Genomic DNA, 14,956 nt, shown 5'->3' on the forward strand with positions numbered 1-14,956 from the left:
GAGGTGACTGAAAATACCATGGCTTGGGTCAGGTGTACCTTAGTCCTCAAAGTCACATCTTTGCTTTTTAACACTTCAAAGAGGTCTTTTGCAGCAGATTTGCTCAATACAAATATTTTGTTTGATTTCATGACTGCTGCTTCCATGGGCGTTGATTGTGGATCCAAGTAAAATAAAATCTTTGACAACTTCAGTATTTTCTCCATTTATCATGATGGGGCTTTTTAGTCTAGTTGTGAGGATTTTTGTTTTCTTTATGTTGAGGTGTCATTCATACTGAAGGCTGTAGTCTTTGATCTTCATGAGTAAGTGCTTCAAGTTCTCTTTGGTTTTGGGAAGCAAGGGTGTGTCATCTGCATATCAGAGGTTGTTAATGAATCTTTCTCCAATCCTGATGCCACATTCTTCTTCATATACTCCAGCTTCTCAGATTATTTGCTCAGCATAAAGATTGAATAAGTATGGTGAAAGGATACAGTCCTGACACATGTCTTTCCTGATTCTAAGCTATGCAGTATCCCCACATTCTGTTGGAACAAATGTCTCTTGGTCTATGTATAGGGTCTGCATAAACAAAATTAAGGGTCCTGGAATTCTTGTTCTTCGAAATGTTACCCATAATCTGTTATGATGCACACAGAGAATGCCTCTGCATAGTCAGTCAAACACAGGTAAACATCTTTCTGGTATTCTCTGTGTTTGCCAAAATGTTTCTGACATTAGCAATGATATTCATCATTCTATGACTTCTTTTGACTCTGACTTGAATTTCTGGCAGTTCCTGTTGATGTACTATTGCAGCTGTTTTAAATTATCTTCAGTAAAATTTTACTTGTATGTGACATTAATGATATTGTTCGATAATGTCCATGTTCCGTTGGATCGCCTTTCTTTAGGATGAGCACAAATAAGGATCTTTTCCAATCACTTGGGCAGGTAGCTGTCTTCCAAATTTCTTGGCACAGACAAGTGAGTGCCTCATCACTGCATCCTTTTGTTGAATCATCTCAATTGGTGTTCCATCAATTCCTGGAGCCTTGTTTATCACCAGTGTCTTCTAGTGCAGCTTGGACTTCTTCTTTTAATACCATTGGCTCTTGATCATATGCTTCCTCCGAATATGGCTCAGTGTTGATCAGTTCTCTTTGGTACAGTGATTCTGTGTATTCCTTCCATCCTTTTTTGATGCTTCCTGTGTCGTTCAATATTTTGCTCATAAAGTCCTTCAAAATTGCAACTTGAGGTTTGAATTTTTTCTTCAGTTCTTGAGCTTGAGAGATGCCAAGTGTGTTCTTCCTTTTTGGTTTTCTAGCTCCAGGTCTTTGCACATTTCAGTATAATACTTTTCTTTGCCCTTTGCAGCAGCCCTTTGAAATCTTCTATTCAGCTCTTTGCTCCATCATTTCTTCCATGCACATTAGGTGCTCTGCATTCAAGAGCAAGTTTCAGAGTCTCTTCTGACATCCATTTTAGTCTTTTCTTTCTTTCCTCTCTCTTTTTCTTCTTTAATTTATTGTGCTTTAGGTGAAAGTTTACAAGTCAAGTCAGTCACTCATACAAAAAGTTACACACACCTTGCTATGCACTCCCAGCTGCTCTCCTCCTAATGAGACAGCACATTCCTACTCTTCACCCTGTATTCCCCGTGTCCATTCATCCAGCTCCTGTCCCCCTCTTCCTTCTCATCTTGCCACCAGACTGGAGTTGGCCACGTAGTCTCATGTGTTTATTTGAGCCAAAAAGCTCACTCTGTACCAGTACCGTTGTCTGTCTTATAGTCCAGTCCAATTCCTGTCTGAAGAGTAGGTTTCGGGAATGGTTCCAATCTTGACCTAACAAAGTGTCTGGGGACAGTGACCATCAGGGTCCCTCCTGTCTCAGTCAGACCATTAAGCCTGGTCTTTTAATGAGAATTTGAGATCTGGATCCTACTGTTCTGCTCCATCCAGGGATTCTCTGTTGTGTTCCATGTCAGGGCAATGATCGGTGGTAGCTGGGCACCATCTAGTTCTTCCGGTCTCAGGCTGATGGAGTCTCTGGTTTATGTGGCTCTTTCTGTCTCTTGGGCTCATCTTTACCATATGTCTTTGGTGTTCTTCATTCTTCTTTGCTCCAGGTAAGTTGAGACCAACTGATGCATCTTAGATGGCCACTTGCTAGTGTTTAAGACCACAAGCGCCTCTCACCAAAGTGGATGCAGAATGTTTCCTTAATACATTTTGTTATGCCAGTTGACCTAGATGTCCCCTGAAACCATGGTCCCCAGACCCCTGTCCCTGCTATTCTGTTCCTGTCCCTGCTACTCTGGCCTTCAAAGCATTTAGTTGTATTCAGGAAACTTCTTTGCTTTTGGTTTAGTCCAGTTGTGCTGACTTCCTCTTGTGTTTCTTTCCTCTCTTTTTAATGACCTTTTGCTTTCTTCATGTATGATGTACTTTATGTCATCCCACAACTCATCTGGTCATTAGTGTTCAGTGCATCATATCTGTTCTTAAGATGGTCTCTGTATTCAAATAGAATATATTCAAGGTCCTACTTTGGCTTGTTTTAATTTTCTTCAGCTTCAGCTTGAACTTGCGTATGAGCAACTGATGGACTGTTCCACAGTTCACCACTGGCCTTGCTCTGGCTGATGATACTGAGCTTCTACTTCATCTCTTTCCATAGATGTAGTCAATTTGATTCCTGTGTATTCCATACGGTAAGGTCCACGTGTGTAGTTACCATTTTTGTTGTTGAAAAAGGGTATTTGCAATGAGTAAGTCATTGATCTTGCAAAATTCTATCATGCTGTCTCTGGAGTTGTTTCTGTCACCAAGGCTATGTTTTCCAACTACCAATCCTTCTTCTTTGTTTCCAGCTTTCTCATTCCAATCATCAGTAATTATCGATGCATCCTGAGTGCGTAGTTGATTGATTTCAAACTGAAGACATTGGTAAAAATCTTCAATTTCTTCATCTTTGGCATTAGTGGTTGGTTCGTAAATTTGAATAATAGTCATATTAACTGGTCTTCCTTGTAGTGTATGAGTATTATTCTATCCCAGACAGCATTATACTTCAGAATAGATCTTGAAACGTTGTTTTCGACAGTGAATGTAACGCCATTCCTCTTTAGTTTGTCATTCCCTGCATAGTATAACACATGATTGTCTGGTTCAGAATGGTCAATACCAGTCCATTTCAGCTCACTAATGCCTAGGATATGGCTCTTTAGCTGTTCCATTTCACTTTTTTTTTTTTTTATAGGTAGGTTAAATTTTTTTTTTTTTTTAAATTTTTATTAAGCTTCAAGTGAACATTTACCATTCCAATCAGTCTGTCAGATGTAGGTTTACATACATCTTACTCCCTTCTCCCACTTGCTCTCCCCCTATTGAGTCAGCCCTTACAGTCTCTCGTTTCGTGCCAATTTTACCTTCTTCCCTCTCTCTCTATCTTCCCATCCCCCCTCCAGTCAAGAGTTGCCAACACACTCTCCTGTGTCCACCTGATTTAATTAGCTCACTCTTCATCAGTATCTCTCTCCCCCCCACTGACCAGTCCTTTTCATGCCTGATGATTTGTCTTCGGGATGGTTCCTGTCCTGTGCCATCAGAAGTTCTGGGGAGCATTGTCTCTGGGATTCCTCTAGTCGCAATCATACCATTAGGTGTGGTCTTTTAATGAGAATTTGGGGTCTGCATCCCATTGGTCTCCTGCTCCCTCAGGAGTTGTCTGTTGTGTTCCCTGACAGGGCAGACATCGATTGTGGCCGGGCACCAACTAGTTCTTGTGGTCTCAGGATATTGTAGGTCTCTGGTTCAAGTGGCCCTTTCTGTCTCTTGGGTTCTTAGTTGTCGTGTGACCTTGGTGTTCTTCCTTTGCCTTTGCTCCCGGTGGGTTGAGACCAATTAATGTATTTTAGATGGCTGCTTGTTGGCATTTAGGACCCCAGGTGGCACAATTCAAAGTGGGATGCAGAGTGTTTTCATAATAGAATTGTTTTGCCCATTGATTTAGAAGTCCTCTCAAACCAAGTTCCCCAGACCCCAGCCCCTGCTTCGCTATCCTTTGAAGCTTTCATTTTATCTCGGAAACCTCTTTACTTTTAATCCTGTCCAATTAGGCTGACCTTCCATGTTTTGAGTGTTGTCTTTCCCTTCACCCAAAGCAGTTCCCATCTACAGATTGATCAATAAAAAGCCCTCTCCCTCCCTCCCTCCCTCCCTCCCCCCTTTGTAACCACAAAAGTATGTGTTCTTTTCCGTTTTTTCTATTTCTCAAGATCTTATAATAGTGGTCTTATACAATATTTGTCCTTTTGCAACTGACTCATTTCGCTCAGCATAATGCCTTCCAGATTCCTCCATGTTATGAAGTGTTTCAGAGATTCGTCACTGTTCTTTATCGATGCGTAGTATTCCATTGTGTGAATATACCACAATTTATTTACCCATTCGTCCGTTGATGGACATCTTGTTTGCTTCCAGCTTTTTGCTATTGTAAACAGAGCTGCAATAAACATGGGTGTGCATATATCTGTTTGTGTGAAGGGTCTTGTATTTTTAGGGTATATTCCGAGGAGTGGGATTTCTGGTTTGTATGGTAGTTCTATTTCTAACTGTTTAAGATAACGCCAGATGGATTTCCAAAGTGGTTGTACCATTTTACAACCCCACCAGCAGTGTATGAGAGTTCCAGTCTCTCCGCATCCTCTCCAACATTTATTATTTTGTGTTTTTTGAATTAATGCCAGTCTAGTTGGTGTGAGATGGAATCTCATCGTAGTTTTAATTTGCATTTCTCTAATGACTAATGATCGAGAGCATTTTCTCATGTATCTGTTGGCTGCCTGAATATCTTCCTTAGTGAAATGTGTGTTCATATCCTTTGCCCACTTCTTGATTGGGTTGTTTGTCTTTTTGTGGTTGAGTTTTGACAGAATCATGTAGATTTTAGAGATCAGGCGCTGGTCTGAGATGTCATAGCTGAATATTCTTTCCCAGTCTGTAGGTGGTCTTTTTACTCTTTTGGTGAAGTCTTTAGATGAGCATAGGTGTTTGATTTTTAGGAGCTCCCAGTTATCTGGTTTCTCTTCATCATTTTTGGCAATGTTTTGTATTCTGTTTATGCCCTGTATTAGGGCTCCTAGGGTAGATCCTATTTTTTCTTCCATGATTTTTATCGTTTTAGTCTTTATGTTTAGGTCTTTGATCCACTTGGAGTTAGTTTTTGTGCATGGTGTGAGGTATGGGTCCTGTTTCATTCTTTTGCAAATGGATATCCAGGTATGCCAGCACCATTTGTTAAAAAGACTATTATTTCCCCAATTGACTGACACTGGTCCTTTGTCAAATATCAGCTGCTCATAAATGGATGGATTTATATCTGGATTCTCAATTCTGTTCCATTGGTCTATGTGCCTGTTGTTGTACCAGTACCAGGCTGTTTTGACTACTGTAGCTATATAATAGGTTCTGAAATCAGGTAGGGTGAGGCCTCCCACTTTCTTCTTCTTTTTCAGTAATGTTTTGCTTATCCGGGGGTTCTTTCCTTTCCATATGAAATTAGTGATTTGTTTCTCTATTCCCTTAAAGTATGACATTGGTATTTGGATTGGAAGTGCGTTGTATGTATAAATGGCTTTTGGTAGAATAGACATTTTTACTATGTTAAGTCTTCCTATCCATGAGCAGGGTATGTTTTTCCATTTAAGTGTGTCCTTTTGAATTTCTTGTAGCAGAGTTTTATAGTTTTCTTTGTATAGGTCTTTTACATCCTTGGTAAGATTTATTCCTAAGTATTTTATCTTCTTGGGGGCTACTGTGAATGGTATTGATTTGGTTATTTCCTCTTCGGTGTTCTTTTTGTTGATGTAGAGGAATCCAAGTGATTTTTGTATGTTTATTTTATATCCTGAGACTCTTCCAAACTCTTCTATTAGTTTCAGTAGTTTTCTGGAGGATTTCTTAGGGTTTTCCATGTATACGATCATGTCATCTGCAAATAGTGATAGCTTTACTTCCTCCTTACCAATCTGGATACCCTTTATTTCTTTGTCTAGCCTAATTGCTCTGGCTAGGACTTCAAGTACGATGTTGAATAAGAGTGGTGATAAAGGGCATCCTTGTCTGGTTCCCGTTCTCAAGGGAAATGCTTTCAGGTTCTCTCCATTTAGAGTGATATTGGCCGTCGGCTTTGCATATATGCCCTTTATTATGTTGAGGAATTTTCCTTCAATTCCTATTTTGGTGAGAGTTTTTATCATAAATGGGTGTTGGACTTTGTCAAATGCCTTTTCTGCATCAATTGATAAGATCATGTGGTTTTTGTCTTTTGTTTTATTTATGTGATGGATTACATTAATGGTTTTTCTGATATTAAACCAGCCTTGCATACCTGGTATAAATCCCACTTGATCAGGGTGAATTATTTTTTTGATGTGTTGTTGGATTCTATTGGCTAGAATTTTATTAAGGATTTTTGCATCTATGTTCATGAGGGATATAGGTCTAAAATTTTCTTTTTTTGTAATGTCTTTACCTGGTTTTGGTATCAGGGAGATGGTAGCTTCATAGAATGAGTTGGGTAGTATTCCGTCTTTTTCTATACTTTGAAATACCTTCAATAGTAATGGTGTTAAGTCTTCCCTGAAGGTTTGGTAGAACTCTGCAGTGAAGCCATCTGGGCCAGGACTTTTTTTTGTTGGGAGTTTTTTGATTACCGTTTCAATCTCTTTTTTTGTTATGGGTCTATTTAGTTGTTCTACTTCTGAATGTGTTCGTTTAGGTAAGTAGTATTGTTCCAAGAATTTATCCATTTCTTCTAGGTTTTCAAATTTGTTAGAGTACGATTTTATGTAGTAATCTGATATGATTCTTTTGATTTCATTTGGTTCTGTTGTGATGTGGTCCTTCTCGTTTCTTATTCGGGTTATTTGTTTCCTTTCCTGTTTTTCTTTAGTCGGTCTGGCCAATGGTTTATCAATTTTGTTAATTTTTTCAAAGAACCAGCTTTTGGCTTTGTTAATTCTTTCAATTGTTTTTCTGTTCTCTAATTCATTGAGTTCAGCTCTAATTTTTATTATTTGTTTTCTTCTGGTGCCTGATGGGTTCTTTTGTTGCTCACTTTCTATTTGTTCAAGTTGTAGGGACAGTTCTCTGCTTTTGGCTCTTTCTTCTTTTTGTATGTGTGCATTTATCGATATAAATTGGCCTCTGAGCACTGCTTTTGCTGTGTCCCAGAGGTTTTGATAGGAAGTATTTTCATTCTCGTTGCTTTCTAAGAATTTCCTTATTCCCTCCTTGATGTCTTCTATAACCCAGTCTTTTTCAGGAGGGTATTGTTCATTTTCCAAGTATTTGATTTCTTTTCCCTAGTTTTTCTGTTATTGATTTCTAGCGTCATTGCCTTGTGGTCTGAGAAGATGCTTTGTAATATTTCGATGTTTTGGATTCTGGAAAGATTTGTTTTATGCCCTAATATGTGGTCTATTCTAGAGAATGTTCCATGTGCGCTAGAAAAAAAAGTATATTTTGCAGCAGTTGGGTGGAGAGTTCTGTATAAGTCAATGAGGTCAAGTTGGTTGATTGTTGTAAGTAGGTCTTCCGTGTCTCTATTGAGCTTCTTACTGGATGTCCTGTCCTTCTCCGAAAGTGGTGTGTTGAAGTCTCCTACTATATATGTGGAGGTGTCTATCTCACTTTTCAATTCTGTTAAAATTTGATTTATGTATCTTGCAGCCCTGTCATTAGGTGCGTAAATATTTAATATGGTTATGTCTTCCTGATCAATTGTCCCTTTTATCATTATATAGTGTCCTTCTTTATCCTTTGTGGCGGATTTAAGTCTAAAGTCTATTTTGTCAGAAATTAATATTGCTACTCCTCTTCTTTTTTGCTTATTGTTTGCTTGATATATTTTTTTCCATCCTTTGAGTTTTAGTTTGTTTGTGTCTCTAAGTCTAAGGTGTGTCTCTTGTAGGCAGTATATAGATGGATCGTGTTTTTTTATCCAGTCCGTGACTCTCTGTCTCTTTATTGGTGCATTTAGTCCATTTACATTCAGCGTAATTATAGATAAGTAAGTTTTTAGTGCTGTCATTTTGATGCCTTTTCATGTGTGTTGTTGGCCATTTCATTTTTCCACATGCTTTTTTGTGCTGAGACGTTTTTCTTAGTAGCTTGTGAGATCCTCACTTTCATAATGTTTAACTTTGTGTTTATTGAGTCGTTACGTTTTTCTTGGCTTTTTTCTTGAGTTATGGGATTGATATTCCTTTTTGTGGTTACCTTTTTATTTACCCCTATTTTTCTAAGTAAAAACCTAACTTGTATCCTTCTATTTCGCCTTGTATCACTCTCCATCTGGCAGTTCAATGCCTCCTATATTTAGTCCCTCTTTTTGATTATTTTGATCGTTTACCTATTGATTTCCATGATTTCCTGTTGTGTGTATTATTTTGTTTATTTATTTATTTTTTAGAATTAGTCTTAATTTGTTTGTTTTTGTGCTTTCCCTGTTTGAGTTGCGTTGATATCACGACGTTCTGTTTTGTGACCTTGTATTGTGCTGGTACCTGATATTATTGGTCATCCGGCCAAACAATCTCCTTTAGCATTTCTTGCAGTCTTGGTTTAGTTTTTGCAAATACTCTAAACTTGTGTTTATCTGTAAATATCTTAATTTCTCCTTCATATTTCAGAGAGAGTTTTGCTGGATATATGATCCTTGGTTGGCAGTTTTTCTCGTTCAGTGCTCTGTATATGTCGTCCCATTCCCTTCTTGCCTGCATGGTTTCTGCTGAGTAGTCTGAACTTATTCTTATTGATTCTCCCTTGAAGGAAACCTTTCTTTTCTCCCTGGCTGCTTTTAAAATTTTCTGTTTGTCTTTGGTTTTGGCAAGTTTGATGATGATATGTCTTGGTGTTTTTCTTTTTGGATCAATCTTAAATGGGGTTCGATGAGCATCTTGGATAGATATCCTTTCGTCTTTCATGATGTCAGGGAAGTTTTGTGTCAGGAGTTCTTCAACTATTTTCTCTGTGTTTTCTGTCCCCGTTCCCTGTTCTGGGACTCCAATCACTCTCAAGTTATCCTTCTTGATAGAGTCCCACATGATTCTTAGGGTTTCTTCATTTTTTTAAATTCTTTTATCTGATTTTTTTTCAGCTATGTTGGTGTTGTTTCCCTGGTCCTCCAGAAGTCCGAGTCTACATTCTAATTGCTCGAGTCTGCTCCTCTGACTTTCTATTGCGTTGTCAAATTCTGTAATTTTATTGTTAATCTTTTGGATTTCTACATGCTGTCTCTCTATGGATTCTTGCAACTTGTTAATTTTTCCACTATGTTCTTGAATAATCTTTTTGAGTTCTTCAACAGTTTTATCAGTGTGTTCCTTGGCTTTTTCTGCATTTATCCTAATTTCATTTGTGATATCTTTAAGCATTCTGTAAATTAGTTTTTTATATTCTGTATCTGATAATTCCAGGATTGTATCTTCATTTGGGAAAGATTTTGATTCTTTTGTTTGGGGGGTTGGAGAAGCTGTCATGGTCTGTTTCTTTATGTGGTTTGATATGGACTGCTGTCTCCGAGCCATCACTGGGAAACTAGATTTTCCAAGTAGTCAGCTGGTGCGCTGGCTCCTAGTTCTGAAAACAGTCGCTGTCTGCCCGTATTTGTTCGTTTTCCGTCTCTAAGTCTGTGCTTGTTGTTCAGAGTTCGTAGATTGTTATGTATGTGATCGATTCCCTTGTTTTTCCGAGTCTTTGTTGCAAGAGGGATCCGCGGTAGAGTCCACCTAGTCCGCCATCTTGGCCCCCGCCTCCATTTCACTTTTGATGATTTCCAATTTTCCTAGATTCATACTTTGTACATTCCATATTCTGATTGTTAATGGATGTTTACAGCTGTTTCTTCTCATTTTTAGTTGTGCTACCTTAGCAAATGAAGGTTTCAAAAGCTTTACTCAATCCATGTCATTAAGGTTGACTCTATTTTGCAGACGCAGCTTTTCCCCAGTACTATTTTGAGTGCCTTCCAACCTGAGGGTCTGGTCTTCCAACACTATATCACTGTTCTGCTGCTATTTGTAAAGTTTTCACTGGCCAATTTTTTTTTCTGAATTAGATCACCAGGTTCTTCTTCCTAGCCTCTCTTAGTCTGGAAGCTCCACTGAAACCTGTCCACCATGGGTGATCCTGCTGATATTTGAAATAGCAGTGGCATAGCTTCCAGCATCACAGCAACCTAGAAGCTACCACAGTTTGACAAACTGCCAGACGAATGGTGGTTTTTTATTTTGCATAATTCAAGGTGTTTGAATTATTTTTACAATAACACATACATTAAGAAATTGATTACTAACTTAAGGAAAAAACTTAAAAATTGCAATTAAAATTCTAACGTAAATGTTTTCAAGTGTTTAATAATGGTGAAAATAATATGTGGCAAACATTTACTAAATTTTCTTTTCAAAATGTGACAGATATCTAACCAGTTTGTTTTTGTTTTATTAAAAATTTTCAGTAGTTTTCTTGGCATATCCCTTTTGCAAATGATTTAGATTACCAGATAAGATCATAAAATGTTGCTTTTTTTTGTCTTATTAGCACAGACATAATTTTTATTATCCAACAGTTAACACTAGAATGTTAAATTAGTAATGTAAATATAATTTTATATGACCCTGTTCAGAGACAGAGAGAGAAACAGTGTTTATGTGCAAGTGCACATGAATATACACTCTTGAATGTGTGTATTCACTTCTGTGTATATCGGTTTTTTAACATGAGTTCAGCCTTCTTATAAGTTTATTTCTCATCTAAGAAATTAAAAGTCTGCGTTTGTAGACTGCTTTTCAAAGAGATTCCTGATACAGTTCTTGAACTTTTTCCAGAATGACAACCTTCTAACTAGAGCTCTTTTCTGACCCCTTTAGGATTTAACCCAGGAGATGGAAGTTCAAGCTGATAAACTCAAATGGCTGAATAGAACTGAATTGGAAATGCTTTCAGATAAGAGTCTGAGCTTACAAGAAAGAGATAAAATTTCAGAAAGCTTAAGAAATGTCAATACGACATGGAATAAGGTGTGCATACAGTGTTACCATGACACCTGTCTCGTGGTTATTGATCTTGTTGTCAAAGATGTGGGATCATGTAACTGTTTTACTTTAAGTATATCCAGATATGGGCATGTTTTACTTGTTTGTCTAATAGGCATCTGGCATTAACATACAAATCGAGTTCCTGATATCTACCTCCTCCTTGAACGTTAATGTACTTTTCCCACCTTAGTTAATGGAAATTATATTCTTACAACTACTTAAGTTAAAAAGAAAAAGAACTTGGAGTCAGTTTTATGGTATGTGAATTAGATAACTCAATAATAAAAACATCATCACCCTTGGAGTCATCATCATCAGATCCTCCTTCAATATGTGTATCTACTTGATAGATGGATTGGTGGATGAAGACTAGATGGTATGGTACATGATAAAGCAAATAGAGTACAATTTAAATATTCTAGAAGGTGAGTTGTATATGGTTGTTCCCTGTATCCCTGTATGGTTCTTTTCACTTTTCTTAGGTTCGAAAATTACATAAATTTGACCCCTTCTCACTCTCCGCATTGCCACTAGCTTGTTCTCTTTAGCCACTATCATTTCTTACCTTGATCATTGAAATGGCCCACAGGCTTCTGGCTTCCCTGCTTTCTCCTTTGGCCCTTGTCAGTCTCTTCTCAACATAGCAGCCACAGTGACTTTGTTAAAATGTAATTCAGATCAAGGAACTCCTTTGATCAGAGCCCACTAATGGTTTTCCATCTCACTCAGAGTAAAAGCCGAAGTTGATAGTGTGAGTTGTGAGACTCCTCAGGTTCTACCTTCCTTTTATCTCTCTGACTTCACGTGCTATGCTTTCTCCCTTACATTCCTTTCCAGACGTGTTGGCCACCATCTCAAACATGCCAGGAAAAACATGCCAGTGGGCATTGTTTTAGAAAAAGACATGGTTGTCCATTTGTGAGCATTATGTTAGACAAAGATAAAGCTTTCTTTATTGTAGAACTTTGTATAAATTCTGTTATACTTAGGTGAATTATGAATATCTAAGACCAAGCAGTATTTATTGTACAGAGAATCTCCACAAACACACTTTGGGAAATACTAATCTGGAATGTTTCGTAAATTCATGCTTTCATTCACTCACTTAATAGGTTTTTTTGTAAACACTCACTTTATGCCAGCCACTATTTTAAGAACTATGAATACAGCAAAGAGTATGTCATTGCTTCTCATCTAAAGAATGTATTGTGGCTGAGACAAGTAGACGAGCAGTGATAATATGAGCTGTTCCGTGGGTACATAAAGCTGGAGCATGGAGCTGGCTTTAGAGGTACCCATTGGAGGTTTTTTGGAGGATGTGAAAGCCAAACTAACTTATGAAGGATGGGTTAAGTATTGATCAGGTGAAGATTGAAGGGAAGGGTATTGTAGAGAGGGGAAGCAGCAGGTGAAAAGGCCTGGAGGAGACTGAGAATGAACACAGTATTTTTGGGTCCTGCGTGTAGCTCAGTAGGAGTATAAGGTGAAAAGATACTTGTGGAGATCAGATCCTGAAGGCCTCACTACAGATCACAAAAAATTTGAATTCTAGTTTGAGAACAAGTTACCATCTTGAGGGCTCACCAACAAAACCAAACCCATTGCTGTCGAGTTGATTCTGATTCACTGTGACCCTATAGAGCAGAGTAGAAATGCTTCATAGGGTTTCTAAGGAGCGGCTACTGGATTCCAACTGCCAGCCTTTTGGTTAGCAGCCGTAGCTCTTATCCACCGCACCACCAGTGCTCCCAGTACCTTGAGGGCAGTGGCCAGTTATTGGTAGGCTTTTAAGGGGGGAGAGTTACTTTTTTGAAAGACCACTTTTGCTGTGCTGTAGAGAAGGATGGAGTGACTCTAAGGATAAGTAGCGAAAGACTGGTTGGAGTCTTTAGAAAAGTCTGTGGAGGGGGTCGTCAGGAGAGACAAATGATGAATTCAGATTTGGACATATCTGATACCTAATTCACAGAGAGAGCTAGACTGAAGTTATGCTTTTGGGAGTTATCAACCTCTCAAAACTCCATATGGTAAATGAAACCATTGGAAACCATGACCCAGGGGAGAGTCCAGGGTCAAGGTTAAGAAGATGTTGATATTTGATATTTGATTGATGGACAGAGAAAAATGAGCTCGTGAGCAGCACCTGGAAGAACAGTCAGAGAGGTAAAGTCAAGAGTAAGTAATGTTAAGTCAAGGAAGGAGTGTGAACAGTTTTAAATGCTACAGAGAGGCCACATCAGGTAAGGACTGGTTGGCATTCTTGATGATAGTAGTGTCAGTGGAGTGGAAGACTTAAGCAAGATTGTAGGCGATAGTACAGATGAGGCTGTCCAGCCAGAAGCTTAGGTGTTAAGGGGAAGAAAAGAGGCAGAGCTATCATTTAGAATAACTTTTCCCTTTAAAAAATGTAGTTATCTTTATTTATATAGTATTCTCTTCTTCTTGGTCTGATACGATAGATATACAGGGAACTGCCCACTGCATTAAAGGAATGCATCCAGGAATCCAGTTCTGTTTCACAGACAAGGACCGCTGGTAAGATAAAATTTATTACTTTTAATGTTTTTTCAGTAAACACAGTGACAGTGTTATGATTTCGAGTGCCATATGTGAATTAGAAATAATGTACTTCAAAACAGCACAGAATTGTGATTTATTATTCTACCTTCAATTCTTTGAAAAGAACATTTTCTTTAAACACAAGATGTGGTTGACTTCCCAGCGCATGCAAGTGTTCCCTCTGGTGGTAGATAATACTTTTTTGCCTTTTTCTGGTCTAGACGGGGCCTGGGCATCGATGGATCCTGCTGAGAGGCAGGGGAGAGGCTGGGTGGGAACACTGGGGAATCGTCTGCTGGGTAAATGCGACTTTTAAGGAAATCTGCTATAACTCGCTATGTTATCATGTTCCTGGGATGATGACTGAAAACAAAAGGTTTAGATATCCTTGGAACAAGGTGGGAGTTGGAGATTTAGAAAAGTCCTCCCTTCCAGGGAAGCTATTTACTGACAAATATTGCTTACTTTTACCGGTACTGGTTGTTGTGGAGTCTATTCTGACTCATGGCAACCCTGTGTGTATCACAGTACAACTGTGCTCCATAAGGTTTTCAACAACTGATTCTTTGGAAGTAGATTGTCAGGCCTTTCTTTGAAGGCACCTCTGGGTGGCCTTTAATCTTTTGGTAAGCAGCCAAGCACATTAACCATTTGCTGTACCACTCAAGGACGCCTTTGGTCTCCCTGACCCGTTGGAAGAGCCTGTAGGCATCCAATTGCCCCCCAGATCTCACTTTGAGGACCTCTGACGGTGAATATAGAGTATCTCATTTTAATTTGCATTTCTTTAATTACCAGTGAGGTTGAGCATTTTTTCATGTTTTTGGCTTTCTTGTTTTGTCTTCTGTGAATTGTTGATTTTTTGGAATTTTTTTTTAAAGTATTTTGATTTCTACTTCTTTATCTGCACTGTGCACTACAAATACCTTTTCGCTCAATTGATGTCTTTTAAAATCTTTATCGTGTGTTTTACAGAATTCTCAAACAGTAATGGTTTATTAATAGCTTACCTTTTTTGTTTTTTACTTCAGAGCTCCTTTAGTCCTCTGAAGTCATAAATAAATTCTTCTATATTTTCAACTACCAGTTTTATACTTTTGGTGTTTTATGTTCAGGTCTTTAATCCCACAAGAATAAATTGTTGCATGGTGAGCGTGAGCTCAAAATCTGTTCCATTAACTCCCCCCTCCCGCTGAGGGTCACCACTTTCCCCAACATCGGTTATTGAACAGTAGATTCTTCCTCAGTTGATCTACGATGTGCCCCTGCCAAGGGGCAGGTTGGACTATCTGGGTTCATAATACA

The 14,956-nt window shown here is 38.5% G+C and overlaps 1 protein-coding gene across 14 annotated transcripts in view; it reads left to right on the plus strand.

Moving 5' to 3' along the window:
- The window catches only part of UTRN (utrophin), a 616,684-nt gene that overhangs the window by 276,968 nt on the left and 324,760 nt on the right, over nucleotides 1-14,956 (plus strand). For all 14 annotated transcript variants that reach the window (XR_010323082.1, XM_064291826.1, XM_023551169.2 and 11 more), the window contains 2 exons: nucleotides 10,925-11,074; nucleotides 13,552-13,627. Coding sequence is in view for 13 of the 14 variants with exons in the window: in XM_064291826.1 (XP_064147896.1) it covers nucleotides 10,925-11,074; nucleotides 13,552-13,627 (226 nt within the window). In the remaining variant the exon portion in view is untranslated. The remainder of the gene's footprint in view (nucleotides 1-10,924; nucleotides 11,075-13,551; nucleotides 13,628-14,956) is intronic.

Source organism: Loxodonta africana, chromosome 1 (assembly GCF_030014295.1).
Source record: "Loxodonta africana isolate mLoxAfr1 chromosome 1, mLoxAfr1.hap2, whole genome shotgun sequence".
NCBI classification, from domain to species: Eukaryota; Metazoa; Chordata; class Mammalia; order Proboscidea; family Elephantidae; genus Loxodonta; species Loxodonta africana.